Source organism: Pteronotus mesoamericanus, unplaced genomic scaffold (assembly GCF_021234165.1).
Source record: "Pteronotus mesoamericanus isolate MK-2021 breed Mesoamerican mustached bat unplaced genomic scaffold, CSHL_Meso_final scaffold_507, whole genome shotgun sequence".
NCBI lineage: Eukaryota > Metazoa > Chordata > Mammalia > Chiroptera > Mormoopidae > Pteronotus > Pteronotus mesoamericanus.
In genome coordinates, this window is record NW_026555319.1 from 3,490,063 (window position 1) to 3,511,295 (window position 21,233).

The window sequence follows — 21,233 nt, forward strand, 5'->3', positions numbered from 1 at the left end:
GCCAGATTTCTGAAGATCCTGAGAATGTAAGAGGGCACTTAACTGTGTGGACATTTCCCTTGTTAACACAGATTGATTACAGATTAAAATGCTTATTGATATACTTGAATACTAACTGCGTAATCTGACCTTGAGACATTGGCCTTAATATTTCTGTGCATGTGGCTTTCAGAGCAGTTACATTTGTATCCTGAAGAAATTGTATGTAATGACTAAGCCCTATAAATCCATTTGTTTGATGTATAGGCATATGTTTACTTTATAAAGAATTTTGCCGAAAAGCGGGGGGGAAAAATTTTGTCCGGGGGCCTAGACTTCGTTATATCTTCTAATTTTAGTAAAATTATTTCCAGAAGAGATGGTAGTTGACTGAGGCATAAAATGTACAGGTGAAGGAGTTAAAGTCTGGGGGAAGTTTTCCCAAATTGTCTAATTTAATTCCCAGGAGAGGTCAAGGGCCTTGGGAATCCCAGACTGATTGCCTTTGGTGTGAGTGCCCTCTGCTGGCCAGTTCCTGTCCTTGCAGCTGACTAGAATTTTAGAGTAGGCTTTTGTTGAGGTATTTTCCCTAGTTTTTGAAAGTAGAGGCGAACCTTCTTCATTGAAGAGACTGTTTTGAATTTATTATTTCAAAGTGAGGTTTCTCGGGTAGCAGTGCTACTAGGCATGTAGCTGTTTTTCTTTCCATTCCTCCCTCTGCTTAAGACCAGGCACCCAATTCAGATCCTACGAAAACCAGCTTGAAATCCTGGCCTCTTGGTGCCCCTCAGTAGCTGTGCTGCCAACCGGCAGAGACCGCACGACTTCTTACTTTGATTGGCCACCACAAGAGAACACAATTAAAACAAAGAGCGCGCCTCCCCAGCGCCTGCCTGCCGGCAGCTGAAACAGACAGCTCGGGGCTGAAGGCGGCTCAGCCTCCGCTGGGGGGGCTCCTTTGTGTGCGGCTCCTTCAGTGGCCTGGGTCTCGCTGTCCGCCCGCCCGCAGGCTCCGCTGCGTCTGCTGTCAGTCTGCATGGGGCCCCGCTCTCTGTGCGCTTCCTGCAGAGCCGCTGCTTTCCCCCAGTCCCCGTCCCCGGGCTGCCCTCTGGGGACCCGTGTCTCACTCTGAGGAAGGAACCTCTGAGCGAGGAGGGCTGTCCTGGTCAGTGTCACGTTTTTCCTGCGTGCACGGCATGGGACTGGGCCGCGCGTTCCTGTGCTGGTGACAGATCAGAGATGGCTGTCGTCCCACTGCGGGGCGATCTTGCCGCTTCGCCCAGAAGGTCTCGGAAGGGGGACAGGATCCCGTTTGGTGGATGCTGGCTTTTTGTCCTGATGCGGTGACCTTTCCCCCGTGGGACACTGAGCTCAGTGTCCAGAGGAGGGGAAAGGCGTGTTGCCTCTTGCTCTGAATTTCTGTGCTCGAGGCTGGGACCACAGCGATGTAGGTCTAGATTGGAGCCTTGCCTTGTAACAGCAGGTGAACGGAACAACTTCCGTCCAAGGCACGTAAGGGCAAGGGGGACTATCCAGACAGTCCGGTTTTCAGTGTTGTTATTTTTGTGGCGTGTGAGCGGTGAAGCAGGTGAAGGTTTTGTTTAAACAGTCCACGGTGACCTCTACCTGCTTCTCAGGCAGAGTGGGCTCTGGAATGCAGGTGGCATCCTCAGAGCAAAGACGTTTATAACGTAACACGTTCCACCTTCTGCCGAAGCTCCGCACGACCTTTGTTACCTTGTTTAGAGCTTGTTGTCATTTTCTCATTGTCCATAATGGCCCAGACTGATAGATCTGACCAGTTAGAACCACAAAATGTTTAAGTTAATACAAGTGACTAGAAGCTTCTGGGAATAGCTCTCTCAATAGTTTCATGAGTTGATTATGCTGAACCTCTCGGGTAGGAGAGTCGAGTGGGGAAGAGGTACATTCAGATTGATACTGAGTTCGTTTGATTAAGATTCTGCTGCCCTTAAACCTGTTTCGAAGAAATCCCCTTCTTGGGTTCTCCATCCGGTCACGGCTGAGCGAGTGACGATGGGGAGGCTCAGAGGGTGTGAAACACGGGAGGTCACACTGGCGCCTTTGCCGCGAGTCCCCGTTTCTCGCCTCGGAGCTCACAGGGAGGGACTGCCTCTTCAGGGCAAGACCGCGAGCCCAGCTCTGGGCAGACTTTCCTCCAGCTCTGAGCCTCAGGGATGGCGGCTCTGGAACATAATTATTAAACTTTCTTTTCGTGAATCTAATTTCCTTTTTTTTTTTTGCCCTGCTGGTGACAAGTGGCTTTTAGAAAAGCCACTGTTGGAAAGAAAGCAGAGCTTGAACGGCTCTCGCCCGCCGGGTGTGCGGTGTCGCTCAGCACGTGCGGTGCCCCTCCCTCTCGCAGAGGCTGCTGGGGTGACCTCCTCAGCTCTGGTTTCGAGGTTCCCTTCGTGAGGTGTCGTGCTCACCCTTGGTCACATCAAATTTACGCCAGAGTACAAGGACCTGCTCAGGGGCTTTATCGAACACCCACAGGGGACAACGATCATTTCGAGGGTCAGTTCCCCTTTTAAAGTGACCAAGTCAGTTACAGACACATTAGTGTCAAAGAGCTGTTGTGGGGAGGAGGGGAGCCCGATAGCTTAGAGGAGTATTAACTGTTCTAATTGTGCTGATGAACTTCACTTATCAATATAACTTGTATTTGCTGCATGCCTCTGACACCTTCTCATCTTGCCTCGTGTGGTTTCCATTTTCCTCTCCGTAGACTAGCTCACGCCCCGCCCCCATCCCCGTTGGTAGTGTCCATCCTCGCCCCCGCCGCCCGTCTCACCTCGCCCCCCCCCCCCCCCGTTCGTTCACCCGTGGCGGCCGGTACTGGTGGCTCGGCCTGCATGCCGCTGTCTCTCCTCTCGTGCTGGCATGTCATGGTGGCACTGTTGTGTTCTCTTCCTCTTCCTTTTTACTAACAGACGCAGACCAAACTGGAGCATGCCCGCATTAAGGAGCTTGAACAGAGCCTGCTCTTTGAAAAGACCAAAGCTGACAAACTCCAGAGGGAGTTAGAAGACACTAGGGTAATGGTTTCCACTGTTTGACGAAGCAGAGCCGCGTGCGCGAGTGGCGGGCGCCTTGGGCGGCGCACCCGGCCGCTGGCCTGAGCCCTGACCCAGTGGTTCAACCTGAGTTTGGTCTCGATGCCGTTCATGAGCTTAGATGGATGGGTAGGCACAGGAGTTTCATGTCAAATCGTTTGTCCAAGGTAAAGACCCGTCCCTTTGCTTAACTCAACCAAAATCAAGATCGGAAACTCCGCAGCCTCCTGCGCTGCGTGGGCGTCCACAGCCGCCTTGGCGACTCTTGGCACGGCGCCTTGAAACACGTCTCTGGAGGTTGCCACGCGCAGTCAATTGTCCTCTTACTCTCACCTTCCTGGGTCCCGGGTGTCTTTGGCAAATTTTTGTCACTGCTGTTTTACTGGAGCTCTCTTCTCCTGCCTTCCTCCCCGGCCTCCTGGGGGAAGGGAGTTCTTTTTGATGAAAGTTAAGGACTTCACCGCCCTTATCTTCCTTTCTTGAGAACTAGGTCTCTCTCTGCACTTCCCTCCTTTCGGTCACCGGTCACCGGAGGCTGAAATCTCAGTTGTCAGGGAGGAAAAGCGGGCTGGGAGCCGGATGGCTTCTTACCACCCCCACGCCCCTGGGGGCCATCACCTTTGTCGTGTTTCCGCTCGCAGATTTATTAAAGCGCCCCTGTGGTGCCTGCTTCCGGCCGGGCGCGGTTCCGAGCGCTTCGCTAGTGTTAACTTGGTCTCACCACAACCGCAGGAGGGAGCTGGTAGTGTCATCCCTGTTTTACCGATGAGGATGTGGAGGCGCAGGGAGGTTAAGTAATTTGCCTAAGGTCACACAGCTAACAGTAAGGTGGAGCCAAGATTTGTGTCTAGGCCTTTTAGCCCCAGAGTCTGTGCCCTTAACCACATGGAGTCTGTCTGTCATGGAAATAGTTTGTGCTGAAACATTTAAGGAATAATCCGAGTCATTTACATGGAAGAAGATGTGTATGTATATATACCTTTTTAAATCATGCATTTGACTGTTGATGGCTGAATTGCCTAGATCCTTAAATTTAAAATATCAAAAATTTCTCTGATCAAATATTGGTACTCTGATTTTTTTCTTTTGAATTATTAGTATTTTTAGAAATTTCTCCTCTTGGGAAATCATTGGCTGATCTAAAAATCTAGATAATTGAGTGATTTTTCTTCCCTAAATCATGCTTTTATTTTTTAAGAAAAAAGAAAATGGTCTCTCAGTCAGCCTCAAAACTAAAGCTATCTCCTGTGTATTTGGTAAGAAAAATGTCCTGGTTGCTTTGCGTTCTTTCTTCATTACTTGAGAGCCAGACTTGACCTGGGAAATAGAAGTGACTAAAAATAAGATTGTTGAAGTAGGATATTTGTTTACTTCTGAACTTCTCTCCCAAATTGCTTTGTCGGCAAATAACTGATCCTTTTTTTTTTTTTTTTTTTTTTTTTTTTTTTTGTGGCTGTGGCTAAGAAGCCATCCGTTCACAGCAGGGCTTATTCATGTGTTCCAGATTCAAGGGGTCATTTTTCGATAACAGGTCGTGTCTTCTGCTGATCCTCACTCTGGGTTGGTCAAGCATGAAACTAACGAGTGGCCCTTGTAGGTTACACACCACCTGCGTTCCTTTCAGGGGGGCACTTTAGAACCCCTCTGAGCCACCACATCCAGTCCATGAACAGTGCGCCCAGCGCTGCAGAGACAGCAGCCAGAGTAAGAATGGACCTTGACTTGCCCGGTCTCAGGCTACCGAGAGGCAGGTACAGAGACAGCTTCGCCTGAGGAAGGCAGGCTCTGGGAAATGAAATAAAAAACACAAGTGCTGGGAAAATGCCACATAAAGTGAAATCACACTGTTTATTACTTCCACTTGTTTTTTTCACTTGGCATTTCCTCACTTTGACTGTTTTGTTCTCACTGATTCCCAGCCATTGCCCCGTTGCACTTGTTGATGTCACAGACCTTGTCGCAGTGGGGTTTGTTAACGTTGTACCTTATGCGATAACAAACTCTTGAACTGCCCCATCCTGCACCCCTGAAAAAGCATTTAATGAACTACCATCCTTCGCCTGAAGCAGCCGTAGCCCTGGGGACACAGTGGTCACCGTCCGCTCGGAAATACGGAACCACCCACTTGTGCAGCTTTGGGGACCTGTGTTTTGTGCTTTTCCCATCTTTTTGTGGACATGTTAGTCGTTATCCCTGTCACAGCCTGGAGGTGGACAGAGGACTTGCTGTCCCAACAAAGGCAGTGAGGGAGGGGTCATCCTCTGGAGGAGTTTTGATCCTGGGAGTCCGGGACTCCCTGGCGTGTATAAATCACTCACGTTCCCTTCTATTTCCCAGGTTAGTCGAGTAAATTGTATTCCTGAGGCTGCCATTTCCCACACGTTTCGTGTTCTAATCTGACCGCCTCCGGGTAGCAGAGGGAGAGAATCTCCCAAGAAAAAAAGGGCACAGGTTATGGAAGTGTTTTTCTTAGCCCTGGGGTGTTTGTGTAACAGAAGCAGGTTCCTGGGTCCCATCCCAGAGCCGAAATAGAACCAAAATAGGAGGGAGTGGCCAGGGACCTGCTGGGCAGACCTGCCTCCCAGGTGACCCGTGTGCACCCGGGGCCTGAGAACCACTGGGTTAGGGAACCAGAGATGCACGTCAACAAGCTGACAGAATTAGAAAACCCAAGGGGGGTGCTGTGTAGGATGCTTATGTATCGTTGCAGGTAAGTAACAGCCTTTCGTTGTCGTTTCTTTTAAACGGTTAGTCAATTAAACTCCCCATCCAGTTGAGGCTTTCACTCTGCGGTTGATGGGATAGTCATTGACACACTCGATAGGTAACTTCACACCTTTCATGCCAGCGCTGTTCCAGACACGTATCATACAAGCCGCCCATATATAAACATAATCGAACGCGTTCTACTGCTCACAGTAGCATACTTTTTTAAAAGATAAAAAGAAACGGGTGAAATTAATAATATATTTTATTTATACAAATATATCCAAGATATTATCATTTCATCCTGCAATGAATACAAAATCCTTCACAAGATAATTTGTTTTCCTCTCTGAGCCTTTGAAATCCAATGCGTGTGTCACGCTGACAGCCCGTGTCACGTGAGACGGGACCCGTTTCTGGTGCCCGGCAGCCGTCCGTGCTCCCGGCCACTGCAGCAGACAGCACGGCCGCAAACCCTCCCTATCCGCTCGCGCAGCACCTACGCGTGCTGAGTGAAGTGGGGTAGAAAACACAGGCAAAACAGGGAAGCCCCTTTCTTCCAGCAGGCAGATACATTCGAGAACTTTGAAAGTTACTGTTTCCGTTAACTTCTTATCCATTAATGGGTACTTCCCCAGTCAGTTTCTTTGGAGGAAAAAGAAATATTTTTGTTGAAGTTAAACTCAACATCAAGTTTAGATTCCTTTTAGCATCTCAAAATGGTGGAAGTTTGCCAAAAATTGTAGTTTTGAATTGGAGCGATCAGAATTGGGCGTAAGCCGTGACTGCAGTTAGAGATTGGTTAACATGTAGACATTCGGGGTAGTTTGGCTGCTGCCTTCAGATGGGGTAGTGATTTAAGATCTTCATGGTTAAAGAAAACTATCAGTGACTTGTCATTTAAATGATCTCTTTTTCTTTGGACTGCTGTCAATAGGTGGCCACAGTGTCAGAAAAGTCTCGTATAATGGAGCTAGAAAAAGACCTAGCATTGAGAGTGCAGGAAGTAGCTGAGCTGCGAAGAAGGCTAGAGTCCAGTAAGCCTGCTGGGGACGTTGACATGTCACTGTCCCTTTTGCAAGAGATAAGCTCTTTGCAAGAAAAATTAGAAGCCACCCACACCGACCACCAAAGAGAAATCACCTCTCTGAAGGAGCAGTTTGGAGCCCGGGATGAAGCCCATCAGAAGGAGGTGAAGTCCCTCCAGGCCGCCACAGAGAAGCTTTCCAAAGAGAACGAGTCGTTGAGAAGCAAGCTGGAGCACGCCAACAAGGAGAACGCGGACGTGATCGCCCTGTGGAAGTCCAAGCTGGAGACTGCCATTGCGTCCCACCAGCAGGCGATGGAGGAGCTGAAGGCAACCTTCAGCAAGGGCGTTGGCGTGGAGACGGCAGAGCTTGCTGAGTTAAAAACCCAGATAGAGAAGGTGAGACTAGATTACCAGCACGAAATAGAAAGTCTGCAGAATAAACAAGACTCCGAACGGTCTGCTCACGCCAAAGAGATGGAAGCCGTCAAGGCCAAGCTGATGAAGGTCATTAAAGAGAAAGAGAACAGCCTAGAAGCTGTCAAGTCGAAACTGGACAAAGCTGAAGAGCAGCATCTAGTAGAAATGGAAGACACCTTGAACAAACTGCAGGAGGCTGAGATAAAGGTAAAGGAGCTAGAGGCGCTGCAGGCCAAATGCAGTGAACAGACCAAGGTCATTGATAATTTTACATCCCAGCTCAAGGCTGCTGAGGAAAAGCTCTTGGACCTCGATGTGCTTCAGAGAGCCAGGTCCGAAGGTAAATCGGAAATCGAGAAGCTTAGACAGCAGCTTGAGGCAGCGGAGGGACAGATTAAAAGTTTAGAGGTTGAAAAGAAGGCTGAGAGTGGCAAGGTTTGTATTGACATCCTCCATCTTTTTATTTTCCATTTGTCATTCTTACTTTGCATTGCACCTTATTTTTGAGTTGAGATAACTCATCGTCCAAGTTCCTGATTTAATTAGAACAAATCGCTTGGTGCCAACGCATTTCCCAGTTGAGAATAGTATCTTCTGAGTGTCTTGAGGCTGGTTTCATCTGAGGAGATTTGAGAAAATAATGGCTCAATTATGTGAATTTGTTTCAGTTTCCTGTTACCTGGATAGTGTATTACTTTAGCTCCGCTGTTCTGTGATCTGCTGTTTAAGCGTGGCTCCAGTCCAGAATCTCTTTCTAAAATAGAGAACTCCCTAAGTTGATGACATTAAGGTGAATGAATGAATGAATTAGCTAGAAGCTTAGAAGGTCCTCTCGTTCCCCAGCTCCACGATTGCCTCACCTGTGAGGTCACATGTGGGAACAGAGCATGAGCTCCAGGTGCCACTCGACTGTCATATGTGAGCATGCTGTGGTGAGCAACAGTCCCGGCAGAGTTGGGGCCAAGGGCCTGAGCCCCCCGCGCCGCGGTGCATGCCTCTTTGGGGTTTCTCCTGTGCCATGAGAACACAGTCTCTTTCCTGCTGTGGGAGGAAAGACTAGGAGGATACGCTTCCTTGCGGTCAAGGCAGAGGACGCTATATGAAACCGGCGCTGGCTACATTTCTTACGGCGACGGGTGGTGCTCTCTGCTCCCCTGTCCCCACCGCTAGGTGAGACGCTGGCCCCGATGCCAAACATCCTGAGCTTTTTGCAGGAGAAGCTGCTGTATTGGCAGCGAAGGAAGGGTTGTGGGGGTTCAATGGGGAGGACAAACAGCAAAAATTGCTCAGTAGCCTTAGTTGAAGACAATAAACTATTTACAGGAAATTTTTCTCAAATCTCCTCATTTGGTTCCAAAATACCAATCAAAATCCAAAAATTAATTAGTGGAGAATACGTAGCTAGCTAATGGTTGGTCCACTTTTTTTACATCAAGATTTAATGAAAGCCTGTTTCTGACGACTGTCATCAGTGCCTCTTTAAAGTTTCAGTTTTCTGCTGGGTTGGAATACTGTAGGCATATCAAGAAACAGAAAATGGGAGCATGGACCCCCTTGTCCATCATTTCTACCTTAAGGTTTTTAAAGTCCAGGAAACGAAATTGCTGAACTTGTATAGAAAGTAAGCATCTGTACTGTCTGCTTTAAATCATGCTGATATTCCAAATTTAAGTACAGAAAATTACTTTATTTTGATTATCCTAAAATAGTCATTGGACAATCGTATGTAAAACTGTATGAAAAGTCATTGGCTTCTTAGAGTTAAAAAAACAAAATGATTTCTTATCCACGCCTTTGTCCCTTTCAGTTATGTTTGGTTGTGTTTGTTTCTCATCATTTTTGTATTTGTTTTTTGTTTCTCATTCTTTTTTGTTTCTGTTCATTTGCTTTTGTACCATGTAACCGTGTGGTAGGCCAATAGCATCACCAAAGAGCTGCAGGGGAAAGAGCTAACCCTTAGTAAACTTCAGGGACACTTGGGTGAAGTCAGTCAAGAGAAAGAGGCTCTGGAGAGAGAACTTCAGACTTTGGTGAGTACCTGTTGTGAACCTCAGTCTTAGCATTTCTGGCCACTTGAATTGTCCTGTTTAAAAACAAAACTCCATAAAGAAGCAGCATTGCGCCCATTTCTCTCCTCTTTCAAAGTATTGATTTAAATTGAGTATATTAGTCATTGGCTGATAAATATCTTGAGGGGAATCAGATCAAACCCAAACGAGGAATAAAAGTAGGTATCACAGCCATGCCCCCTAATCTGCAGGGGACACATTCCAAGACCCCCAGTGGACGCCTGGCATTGCAGATAGTACCGAGCCCTGTTCATACTGTGCTTTTTCCTGTACGTACGTACCGAGGTAAAATGTATGAGGCACAGTAAGGGATGAACAATGGTGATAACGAAATAGAGCAATTAGAACAATGTACCATGATAAGAGTTACGTGAACGTGGTCCCTGGTTTCAGCGGGCCCTTCGCGGAAGCCCTCAGGTGGGCTTGGTGCTTCCCGGCGCGGAACGTGACCGTCAGGTGGGACGTGTTTTCTACCAGCACATGTAACACTCTTCCCATCTTAACCGAGCACTTAGTAGGCGCGGTGTCCGTAACTTTGGGAGTTTGAGGTACGACAGCAAGACTAGCAGGAGTTTCTTTATCCTTCACAGCCTCACAGATAGAAATTTCTTTTTCTCCTCAGCGGGCTTTTTTCCCCTCTTAAGTTGGGAACTTTCGCCTTCTCCCTGTAAGGAGGCGCTTTACACTCATCCCGGCGCGTCTGAGTTGCCAGTGCCGCTGCTCATGCACTTAGCGGCCTTATGAAGTCAAATTAGGGTGGCGAGACCACAAGCCCTGCGGTCCGTGACAGGCGACCTGGTGACCGACGGCTACCGAGTGACTCACGGGCGGGTCGAGTGTGTGGTGTGGAGGGGGCGGAGGATGAGTCACACCTGGGCTGGGTGGAGCGGGATAGCATGAGATTTCATCACCTGCTCAGGGCAGCACACCATTTAAAACATGAATCATTTCTTTCTGGAATTCCCCATTTCATACTTTCAGACCCTGGTTAACCAGGGTTGGGGAAACCACAGAAAGCGAAACCCTGAATAAGCGGGGCTGGGGTACTTCCCATAAGTACTCTGTCCTTCGCCTCTGGCAGTGCTTTGCTTTGGTGCGTCAGTGGCCACGCAGGTTGATGGGCACAGGGACCTTCCCAGCCGCCCAGTGGCTCGCTCAGGGCCGTGCAGAGCGAGGCCGGGCACTGTGCCTCCTCTGCCTGCGCGGCGTGGCAGGCGGCACCGCCCTGGCCACCGGCACCCTCCATCAGCTGTGCCAGTGCGACAGACTCTCAGACAGTTCTCTCTCCCAACGCAGCCCGTGCACATCAGGGAACTGCTTTTCCTTTCATATGTCCTTCTTCCTTAATCCCAAGTTGTGAGACACTTTCTTCTTAGCTTTTCTCAACTGCCCTCCCTCTCACTGGCCTCCTGCATCGAACGCTTCGGTTCAGTCGAGGCTGGTGGCCACGAGCAGTGCCAGGGGTGCCCGCCGTGTTGGGAGGCCAAGTTGTAGGCTCACAGAGAAACTAGGGAAGAGAAACATGCACCGCACGTGTATGCACTCACATGCACACAGGTGTGTCCGTACCCAGGCACGCACACACGCATGCAGACCTCACTCACTGGTGTGTGTGCCTGCACAGTATGCGCACTGTAGTGGCCGGTGCCAACACATCTTAAGTGTAAGTTGGTTCTAATGAAACAAAACCAGCCACAAAAGTCGATGGCATAGTGCTACCTGACTGAAACTTGGCAGCTTTTATAATTTGAAAGGTTTCTATTCTGAATACCCAATTCTTTTTCTTTAGAGAGAAAAGTTTGCTGATGCTTCAGAGGAGGCGGTCTCTGTTCAGAGAAGTATGCAAGGTATGTGTCTCTGATGCATCTGCGACCATGTCAGAGGGTGTTGCGTTCTGTTCTCCCGTGGAGCGCGACGCCCTCGCCTCAGAGCCGCGCCCCCCACCCCACCCCCCCGCCCCCGCCGGCATGTGGAGCCCACGCCACCCAGAGTCAGCTCACACATCCTGCCGGGGCCCCCGCTGCACCCAGGGGCACTGCGTTCTTGGCCTCCTGAAGCCTCCAGCTGCCGTTCGTGTTTCTCTTCTCTTAACTTTGAGTGCGTTTCATATGAAAATGCGAGTATACGTGCGCGGGCAGAGTGTTCTCTCACCTGAGCCTTTGTCAGTCACAACTCGCTGAGTTTTAAGTCGGGGGGAAGGCGCTGCCAGGTCCCTGCCGCGCCTGCAGGTCTGGGCGCCGAGGAGAGTGTGTGCTTGTTGCCCCTGCAGGCTCCCTGCCCAGTGTTTGGGTTGTGACGGGCTGCTTAGTGTTCCCGAGAGTGCAGATCGCAAGCCTGTGATTGATTTGATTGTAAGACAGCCTCGATGGCTTATTAAATGTGACATACATTAAACTTTAACTTTATCCTAAATAGAAACTGTAAATAAGTTACACCAAAAAGAGGAGCAGTTTAATACGCTGTCTTCTGAACTGGAGAAGCTGAGAGAAAATTTAACAGGTAAGATGATGTCTCTGATTACTAGACATTAAATATAGTAGGCTTCCTGGGATTTGAGCTAACTATAGTACGTTACAGTAACATATCTACCACCCAGGCGTCACTTCTTCACTCATTATGCTGATGTGATGGGATAAAATACTGGTTTGAGGTCTGTAACCTTCAGCAAATGCTCTCTGCCCTGTTTTCAAACACGTCAATGTGGGCCCCGTCTGTCCGCTCACTGCTGTCCTTGCCCCAGGCCGGCCCCCTTCCATCTGAGCCGCTGCAACGGCCGGCCTCCTGGTCTGCCCGCCTCTGCCCTCGCCCCCTCAGCCTGTCCTCTGCCAGCAGCCGGCGCGATCCTTCAGCACCGGGGCAGCTCTCGGCAGCTCACGGCACCTCCCGGCTCAGGATCGCTGGCGGCCGCGGCCTCCCACAGAGGAAAGCTGTGGTCCTGACTCTCACCAGGCCCTGCTTCCTCTCTGATTTCACCCTGTGCTGCTCTCTGCGCCAGCCCGCGCAGCCTCCTTGGTGGCACCGGTGTGTCAGGCACGTTCCTGCCCCAGGACCTCGGCACTTGCATTCCCCGCCGCCACAGGCCTCCTCCCTCACGCCTTCACTGAAATGTCACGTCTCACAGGCCCTATCTAAGATTTAACCCCCCAACTTCTTTCTGGCTCCTTTCTCTGCTTGTATTTTTTTCTTCTTAGCAATATAATTGTACCGTTCATTTTCTCGATCGATCTCGCTTAGTGTCTTTTTTACTGGAATATAATATTCGCAGGGATTGCTATAGGCATATATTCCTAGAGCAAGGCTTGGCAGACAGGATGCAGGCGATACATTTTTGTTGATTGTAACACCACAGTGTTATTTGTTTCTATATATATTCAGACATGGAGGCAAAATTTAGAGAGAGAGATGAAAGAGAAGAGCAGCTGATAAAGGCGAAAGGAAAGCTGGAAAACGACATTGCAGAAATAATGAAAATGTCAGGAGATAATTCTTCTCAGTTGACAAAAATGAATGATGAGCTGCGTCTGAAGGAAAGGTACGTGCGAGCGTCAGCGAGAGCCGGTGGCAGGTCCTGCTCTGACGCGGGGCCCGGTAGGGGAGCCCAGGTCTTCGGGGTGGTGTGTTCTGCTTCTTGCCTCTTCCTCCTGTCACCTCAGCATATCCTGGAATCTACCATTTCACCTCTAAGGGGTACAATATTGTAGACCTTTGCTGACTTGAGAAAAGTTACCAGTTGGTGACTTGTTCACCAATGTCAGTAGTATCTTTTCCAGATGAAAGTATTTTCACCCTATTTCACGCCATTTCAATGTAACAATAGGTAACATTTATTAAGGGCTGGCAGTGTGTCATGCACTATGCTAACAGCTCTATTCAGAGAGTATATTCTCTAACTCTCCTAAGGATCCTACGAGGTGAGCATATTATTGACCCGTCTGAAAGGAAAAGAAAGGGAGGCTCGGCAAGACTCCGTCGCTTGCCCAAGGCTCCAGCTCCGGGCAGCCCGGCCGGGCCTGCTGCCGCCCTTGCTCCGTCGGCTTCCTCGGTGCTCGGGCTTCTGTTTCCTGACTCTCTGTTCCTCTTCATTCTGCGGCCTTGTCGCTTTGGGTGTTTTTCTCCCTTTGAGAGCTGCCGTATCAAAACCAAATGTTTCATAAGGCAAAAACTTCAGAGGACATTTTAGGACCATTAGCTGTCTGATTCTGAAAGTGTCACCACTCGGCAAGCTTATGTTTCCACCCGGCACGCACACGCACAGCCAGACAGGCGGCGGCCCCGCTGGGCCGGCTTTGGTCCGACGTGGTGTGAGGCGGGCGCCTGGGGCCAGCGCAGTGTCTTGGAGAAGCTCGTTCCTGTGGGTGCGTCGCAGGCATAACGCCCGGGGCTCCACCCCGCTTCCCTCCTCTGTCCTCTAGGGGGTTGCCCCGCGTTTTTTGTGCGTCTCTGTTTGACGACATGGTTGTCTTTAATCTGGAACTTCAAGTTATTGTCATTTTTATACCTTATCTTCTCAAGCATCACTAGAATGAGTTTTTGATGCCCTAGTTTGTTAACGTTTTGAAACTTTGTAAATATCCAATATGTTTACTTTTCACTTATTTTTTAAATAGACTTATTGACATGAAATAACCTTAACAATGATAGTAGTTGTTACTCTGAATAATGTATTTATAACTAAGACAACTGTTGAAATTATTCTTCAGTGCAAGTCAAATTTTTTTTGTTATTGCTTATTCCAGATGTTATTAACTACTCTTAGTATTTGTAATCGTTAATACACTTATTAATGTAGTACCTTTATAGTGGGACTCTAGAATTGAAAGCGTTCTTTTGAAAAGCCTGACACACCCCATACTGAACTCGCTCTAGAAACATAGAAGAACTGCAGCGAAAGCTCAGCCAGGCTCACGAAAACGCGAGCCTGCTGCAGAGGCGCATGGGAGAGGCGGCCCTGAGTGCGGCGCAGGGCCAGCAGGAGGCGGCACGGAGGCACGAGGAGGAAAAGCAGGGGCTGCTGACGCAGCTGCGGGACCTGGTAAGGAGGGGCTGGGGGGCTGCTTGCCGGCGGCGGGCTCTCGCACAGCGAGGTGACTCCCGCCCTCTCTCGCGTCCCGCAGGAAAAGAAGATGGAAGTGAGCCACAACCAGTGCCAGGACCTGAAAGCCAGGTACGAGGAGGCCAGCGCCGCGGCTAAGGCAAAGCACGAGGAGGCGGTGCAGAAGCTACAGAAGGCGCTGTCGGACACAGAGGAGAGGCTGAAGGCAGCGCAGGAGCAGCACAGGGACTTGTTGCAGGAAACGGCGGAACTGAAAAAGCAGGCGGACAAAGCCAGAGTACGTGGCGGAGAGAACCGTGTTGCGTGGGTCCAGCAGTCCCGCTTCCGGCCGCAAGGGCTCTGAGCTCGCGGCCGCGGACGGGATGAGCTCAGTTGGCCTTTGGGCGCGCTCGCCCTCCGAGTGCGCATGACCCAGTAGAGAGTCCGACACCCCGTGGCCTCAGGTGTTCTGTGCCAGCGCCGTCCTTCTCGGGGACGGCGGTGGCTGCAGGTCTCCCTTCTGAGTGTCCCGAGTAGCCAATCCCCCCCGCACCCGCCCCCCCTGCTGCTGCTTGTCCCAGCTGTCACAGTCTTCCGTTGCCTGCTTACGTAACAGATCTTTGTTGCTCCAAGATTAGAGGAAGGCTCGTTCCTCTAATCTTGGCCCTCTCGCTGCCGCCTTGCGCTAGGGCGAGGAGAGCCCTGTTGCAGGAAAGCCAGAGGCGAGGCCAGGCCAGGCGAAGAGGTGAGCAGGGAACGGAGCCCGGCTGGAGGAGCGGAGCCCCCGGGGGGGCTGACGAGCGAGGACTCCAGAGAGCACGGTGTCCCCAGGAAGACACCGGGCACGTGCGCGCGAGGAAGCCGGGCTCAGGGGCTGCGAGGACGTGCCCTGTCGCTCAGTGTGGCGTCAGGATGGTGCCCGTGCCCCAACAGGCTTTTTTGACTGGTAATTTAATGCAGTTTAACCCCTCTACCAGTATTGAACATTTTTCTGTTACTATTTAACTTCCTCAAAGACAAGGAAATGCTTGTCTTTGTTTTTAATGTGTCAGAGAAATGTTTACAGAGGAGGCGTTTACTAGAAGGAAGATACAAAAAGAGCCTATGAAGGCCTGAAACAGACCCCATTGAAACTTGCGAATGAAGTGGACCGTGATGCGATACGTGTCCTGCATGAGATGCCTTGGTTCCTCTCTCCTGCACGCTGGCCGTGGGGGCCTTCTCGTCTCCCCGTGAGGCAGCTAAAATTTTATGAGCCATTTAACACTGGAGGTAATTTCCAGATCTTTCGTCTTTGTGGTTCCCTTTATCTGGACAGACTCCAGTTTTTTAGTGTTTCCCTTAAAATCCTCTCTGTAATATTGGGACTAAATGTGTGTCAGGCCGGTGATTGTCCTTTAGTGAGTAAGGTCCTGCAGTGACCTGAAAACCAACATTTTTTTTTTCCTCACCCTCCCACCCTTTTTTTTTTTTTTTTTAAATATGCTCACTTTTTATAGTTCATTCAATTTTTTAAAGATTTTTTTTAATGCTTTTTTCCTATGATAGAAATTATTGGATATTTAGAATGGCAGGGAAGAATCTTATGCCCTGATGTCAAAATCACACTGTTGTTTTTATCTTCTGGGTAGCTATCGGGAATAATTTCAAAAGTTTTTTCAAAGATAAAATAAACTAATAGCAACAGCAGCACTTTGCAGAACCGTTCCTGCTTTATATTATTTTGGGGGGGGGGGCTGTGTTCATCTAGATTCTTTCCCTTGTTATCCAGATAGTTTCTATGACATTTATTGTAAAGAAAAATTAATTTTTATGATTTAGGTTACATTAAGTTATTTGGGCTTGCATTTGTCTGCTTGATTTCATTTTGTTTCCATTCTTTCCATCTTTTGTTTCTGTAGTCGCTAACTTATTTGTTAACATCAGCCAGAAAAGAAATTGAGCTCATGTCAGAAGAGCTGAGGGGTCTGAAATCAGAGAAGCAGCTTCTCGCGCAGGAGGGAAATGCTTTAAAGTTAGAGAAAGGTTCGCTTTTATCAAAACTTGTCGAGGTGGAGGCCAAAGTAACTTTACTGCAGGAAGACCAACAGAAACTGTGGTCAATCAATGAAGCGCTTAACCTAGAAAAGGAGAAAGTCTTAGTAGAAAAGCAAGATGCTGAAAGGCTGTATCAGCAGGAACAGCTCTGTAGTGAAGCGCTGGCTTCTGAGAGAGAGAAGCTGCTTAAAGAGGTCACCGTTGTGCAGGAGGAGCTCTTGAAGATAAATACAGAAAATGACTCTTTGCAGGCTTCCAAAGCGACTTTGCAGGCTCTCGTCGAAGAACTCCAGTTCAGCAAAGACAATCTGATTGCTGAGTGTAAGAAGAATTGGGAAGAAAAAGACCTCCTGGAGAATCATGTGAAGAAGCTTGTTACCGAGCACCTTGTCTTGGCTCAAGATAAAGATGAAATGATTCAGAAGCTTCAGAGCTCCTACGAGGAGCTGGCCAAAGATCAGAAGAGCCTGGTGCAGGAGATCAAAGATCTCACCGCCGAGAAACAGTCAGTCTTGGAGAAACAGGCCGGCCTTGAAAACATGTGCCTAGCCTTAAAGGTAGAAAGAGACGCTCTTCTTCAGAACAGCAAAGACCTGCAGCTCGAGAAGGACACACTGCGCCAAGAGCAGGAGAAGCTGAACGTCAGCCTGGCGGCTGCCCTGCAGCTCAAGCAGCTGCTCAGCACCGAGGCCAGCGGGCTCCGCACGCAGCTGGACGACACCAGCAAAGCCCTGCGGAAGGCCGAGCTGGAGACCTTGCAGCTTCAGGCCACCAAGGGCAGCCTCACGAAGCTCCTGGAAGAAATTCAGGCCAGCCGGGCGGTGACGGACACCGAGTGCATCCAGCTCCTGCACGAGAAGGAGACCTTGGCCTCATTGGAGAGAAGGCTCATGGCTGAAAACGAGGATCTTCTGCGGGAAAACAGGCTCCTCACCGAAAAGCTCAGTAAGTGCTCAGACGAGGCTGCCCGCACTGAGATGAGCCTGAACGAGCAGCTCGCTTATGTGACTTCTGAGAAGGACGTGGTTTGCCAGAAAATCTCTAAGATCAAAAGGCAGCTTGACGGCGTCTTGAAAGAAAAATCTGTGCTGGAAATGCAAAATGGGGATTTGCTTGCAGAAAGAGAAAATTCCATCAATGCCATAGGAGAGCTTAAGCGGAAATATGATGAGGAGTCTGCAAACCGGAGGATTGTTGTGCAAGAGAAGATGAAACTACTTGGTAACCTCGATGCCCTGAAGAAGGAGCTCCAAGAGAGAAAAAAAGAAAACCAAGAACTGGCAGCTGCCAAGTGCGAGCTCTCTTTGATGCTGAAAGAGGCTCAAAACGCCAAACAGCATCTAGAAAAAGAGCACACGAACATACAGCAAGCCAAGGAGAGCTTGAATGCAGAACTTGAGACTTGCTGGTCCGAAAAGGACTTGTTGCAGGAGGAATGTCAGAAGCTGAATGAGGAGGTGCAGACCGCGCAGCAGTCCTTGCTCCTGGAAAAAGAGGCCCGGGCCAAGGACGGCGAGTCCTGCCTGCAGGAGAGCGGCAAGCTCCGCGGGCGGGTGGCGCGCCTGCAGCAGGAGCTGGAGGAGGCGCGAGCGTGCACCGAGGCGCTGCAGTCTGAGAACTGTGCGCTGGTCCAAGAGAAGACCCAGTCGGAGCAACACGTGGTGCAGATACTGAAGGAGAAGGAGCTGCTGGCCGCGGAGACTGCGCGCCTCGCCGCCAACATAGAGGCCCTGAAGAGTGACTTCACCTCCTTGTCCAAGTCCAAGTCCGAGCTGCAGGAGCTGCACAGCTGCCTCACCACCATCCTGGATGGCCTCCGGCTGGACCACGAGGTGACCCTGGCCGACCGGGCCAAGGTGCTGCAGGACAACAAGAGCCTGCTGGCGGAGAAGAGAGAGCTGACGCTGAAAAGGGACGAGCTCCTGAAGGAGAAGGACAAGCTGGCTGAGAGCTACTTTGTCCTTCAGAAAGAGGTCAGCCAGCTGGCCAAAACCAACAGCCACATTTCGGCCAACCTCCTAGAGTCCCAAAACGAAAACCATATTTTGAGGAAAGACAAGAGCAAGCTCACTCTTAAAATTAGAGAGCTCGAGACGCTTCACTCGCTGACGGTAAAGTGGGAGGTTCCAGCGCTGAGCCCCGGACTACTAACCCTGTGCACTAACTCATTAGTGGCTTAGGGGGCTGTGCCCGGTTCCATGTAAGGCGACCCGCCCCGCTGAGTCAGTTGCTTCTACACCTCAAGCTGCTTGTTGGCACCTGAAAGGGCGATTCTTTACTAAACGTCTAATTGCAGTAGTCTCTCTCCGGTAGAACAAAATGTCATCTGTGAATAACAAGGATACATGTTTAATTTAGGGGGAAATTTTTGTGAAAAAGTCAAATGTGGTGCCTAAAGGCGTCCAGTAGTAAAGGAGGCATACATGAAAATATAAACTGTCTTCTCTTTGGCTTGCAGCTGTTTCTGGTGTCTGCCCACCTGGAGTGGGGAGACTCCAGTGAACCCTCCGCGACCTTTTGGCTGGTCGCGGGGACAGCAGAGCGCACAAGCCCCGTAAGCTCTCTCAGACCACGTGAGGTGTGAGCAAGTACCTAAAAAGACTTTCATTCATTTTATGATTATTTTTAATATATTGTCAACTAAGGATTTGTTTCCATATTCATACTATCTTTTTTATTCACAGCCACGTTTATATCCATTACCCACACAGCTTCTCATAGACTTTCCCATTCAGTGCTTCTCATTCAACACCTGACCCTTAACACTGTAATTGCCCAAATAATTTTTATTTTTATTTGAAAAATTTCCAGCCTAAATTCTGAGTGATTTCCAAAACCCCAGATTCGAAAGAACAACAGTAATTTAGACTTCTAGCAGTAAATGTGACTAAGAGAAAATTCAGCTGTACGAAGACGTTACCGTTTGTCATTACTGAACGTTTCTCTCACACGTGAGCCAGGATGACGAGCATGACTGTCGGTGTGACTCAGAGCTGGCTCTGGGGTCTGAGATTAATGCAGGCTACGTACGACACTGGGCTCCTTGACAAACGCCTGAAGAGGGTGGTCCCAGTCGGGAGTGGAGACCTTCACGTCTCGGTGAGGCGGTGGGTGACGCGAGGCTGGCTCGTCCTGCCCGTGTGGTCCCACAGCACAGACACGGCACGGCCCGAGCCGCGCCGGCCGGGCGGGTTGGGGGGCGCTGCTCCTCTCACAGTGCGTTCTTGTGTTTAGGCTGCGCAGACCGCCGACGATGCCATGCAGATAATGGAGCAGATGACCAAAGAGAAAACCGCAACGCTGGCCTCCTTGGAGGACACCAAGCAAACCAATGAAAAACTGCAGAATGAAGTAATCAGATTTAAATGGCTTTTTGTACAGAGGACAGCTTATCGACTACATGGGATGTTTGATCACTAACTCAGGATCGTTTATTTTTTGAAGTGTGGCCTCATACAGGTTTGATCTCTGTTAGTGGAGTCGAATGTACACTAGAACCATGATAATATTAAATAAAATGTGGTTACTTCATTACTTACTTAGTAGGATCAACCTTTGAAAATGAGGTGAAAACCCTAATAACATAGCTTTCTACGGTCATTTTTCATTGATAGAATAATGAGAATAATGAGGTACTGATAACGTCCTCTAGTTTTTGTGTCTTTTCTCTTAGATCACATATATTTTTTCCTCAACTTCGAGCCACTAAATTTCATTCCTCAGCCCTGAGTTTGACGTAGGCCTTTTCTTGGCCTAATTTCAGTTCTGGTTCCCAATTGTGTCATCTCGAATTAGTCACTTCTGGGTGTTGGACAAATTTATGGTGTCTAGATAATTTTGATTCTGCCCAAAAGTAGCATTCTTATTCCTACACCCTTTTTTGTTTTCCTTCCTCCACCTTCCCTCCCAACTCATAGCAATCCTTTCTATCTTTGGAAAGCTGTCACTAAATCCGAGGCAGATTGATTCACCACAATAGTTATATAAAATTCTGTCGAAATTGGGGTGCTTTTTAAGCAATGAGCAGGTAAGACGTTAAGGAATTACAACAAGGGAAGGGACCGCCACCTGGAACAGCTGCTGTAAAGACGAGGCTTTCTCATCACGGAAGGTGCAGGATGGAAACTTTCAACAGACGTGAACATTTTGAGATTCTTACAGGGTAAATAAAACTTGACATAGAAGGGAGTATATTTATAGAGCTGACAGTCCTCGGAGAAGACCCAAAGCTAAAAACATAAAAGCATGAAAAAGGCATTGATGATAATCAAAATTAGAAGCTGAAGTAAATGAGAAGATGTTAGGGACGGTCTCCAGCCTCCGAGGACAGAACCGGGAGAACCGTGACTTCCGTAGTAACCCCCCGGGGCCTTTGTTGGAGCCAGAACACAGGCCGGATGACTCATTCTTTGGACCCGCTGTGATTTTTTTTCTGTGCATCCGGGATGTTAGAGGGCATTAAAAGGAAGGTGGTAGTGTAAAAACTAGCAAGACACTTTTTAGGACTCCTGGCTGGTGACATGTGACATAGAAAAGTTCTCTCTGGCTGTGGGAGGTAACTACCCAAGCCCCAGAAAGCCAGCCCGGCACTGGGCCGCCCCGCTGTGTGATGGGTGGTGATGGCGGGCCCGTGATGAGTTCCCCGTCCTTGGTGGGGGCTCCGCACCTAGAACTCCAGCCTCTGCCGGAGCCTGCAGTGGTCACGTGCGCGCTCATGGCTGTAACACATCCTAAGCTGGCTGCGTCCCGCTGCAGACAGGTGATGGGGCTGAGTGTGTGTGCGGGCCTTTCAGTCCTCTTTTTCTTTTTTAAATTAGATTTTATTTATTTATTTTTAGAGGGGGGGAAGGGAAGGAGAAGGGAGAGAAACATTGATGTGCGAGAGA

General features: G+C 49.3%; 1 protein-coding gene across 3 annotated transcripts in view; it reads left to right on the forward strand.

Moving 5' to 3' along the window:
• The window catches only part of CLIP1 (CAP-Gly domain containing linker protein 1), an 87,504-nt gene that overhangs the window by 46,328 nt on the left and 19,943 nt on the right, over positions 1-21,233 (forward strand). Inside the window, exons 9-17 of one of the 3 annotated variants that reach the window (XM_054593914.1) lie at positions 2,934-3,038; positions 6,700-7,644; positions 9,123-9,239; positions 11,068-11,125; positions 11,694-11,777; positions 12,654-12,810; positions 14,145-14,310; positions 14,393-14,608; positions 19,582-19,698. In XM_054593914.1, coding sequence (XP_054449889.1) covers positions 2,934-3,038; positions 6,700-7,644; positions 9,123-9,239; positions 11,068-11,125; positions 11,694-11,777; positions 12,654-12,810; positions 14,145-14,310; positions 14,393-14,608; positions 19,582-19,698 — 1,965 coding nt within the window. Of the gene's footprint in view, positions 1-2,933; positions 3,039-6,699; positions 7,645-9,122; positions 9,240-11,067; positions 11,126-11,693; positions 11,778-12,653; positions 12,811-14,144; positions 14,311-14,392; positions 14,609-16,211; positions 18,459-19,581; positions 19,699-21,233 lie in introns of all 3 variants that reach the window. The other 2 variants (XM_054593916.1, XM_054593915.1) reach the window with 2 other exon arrangements.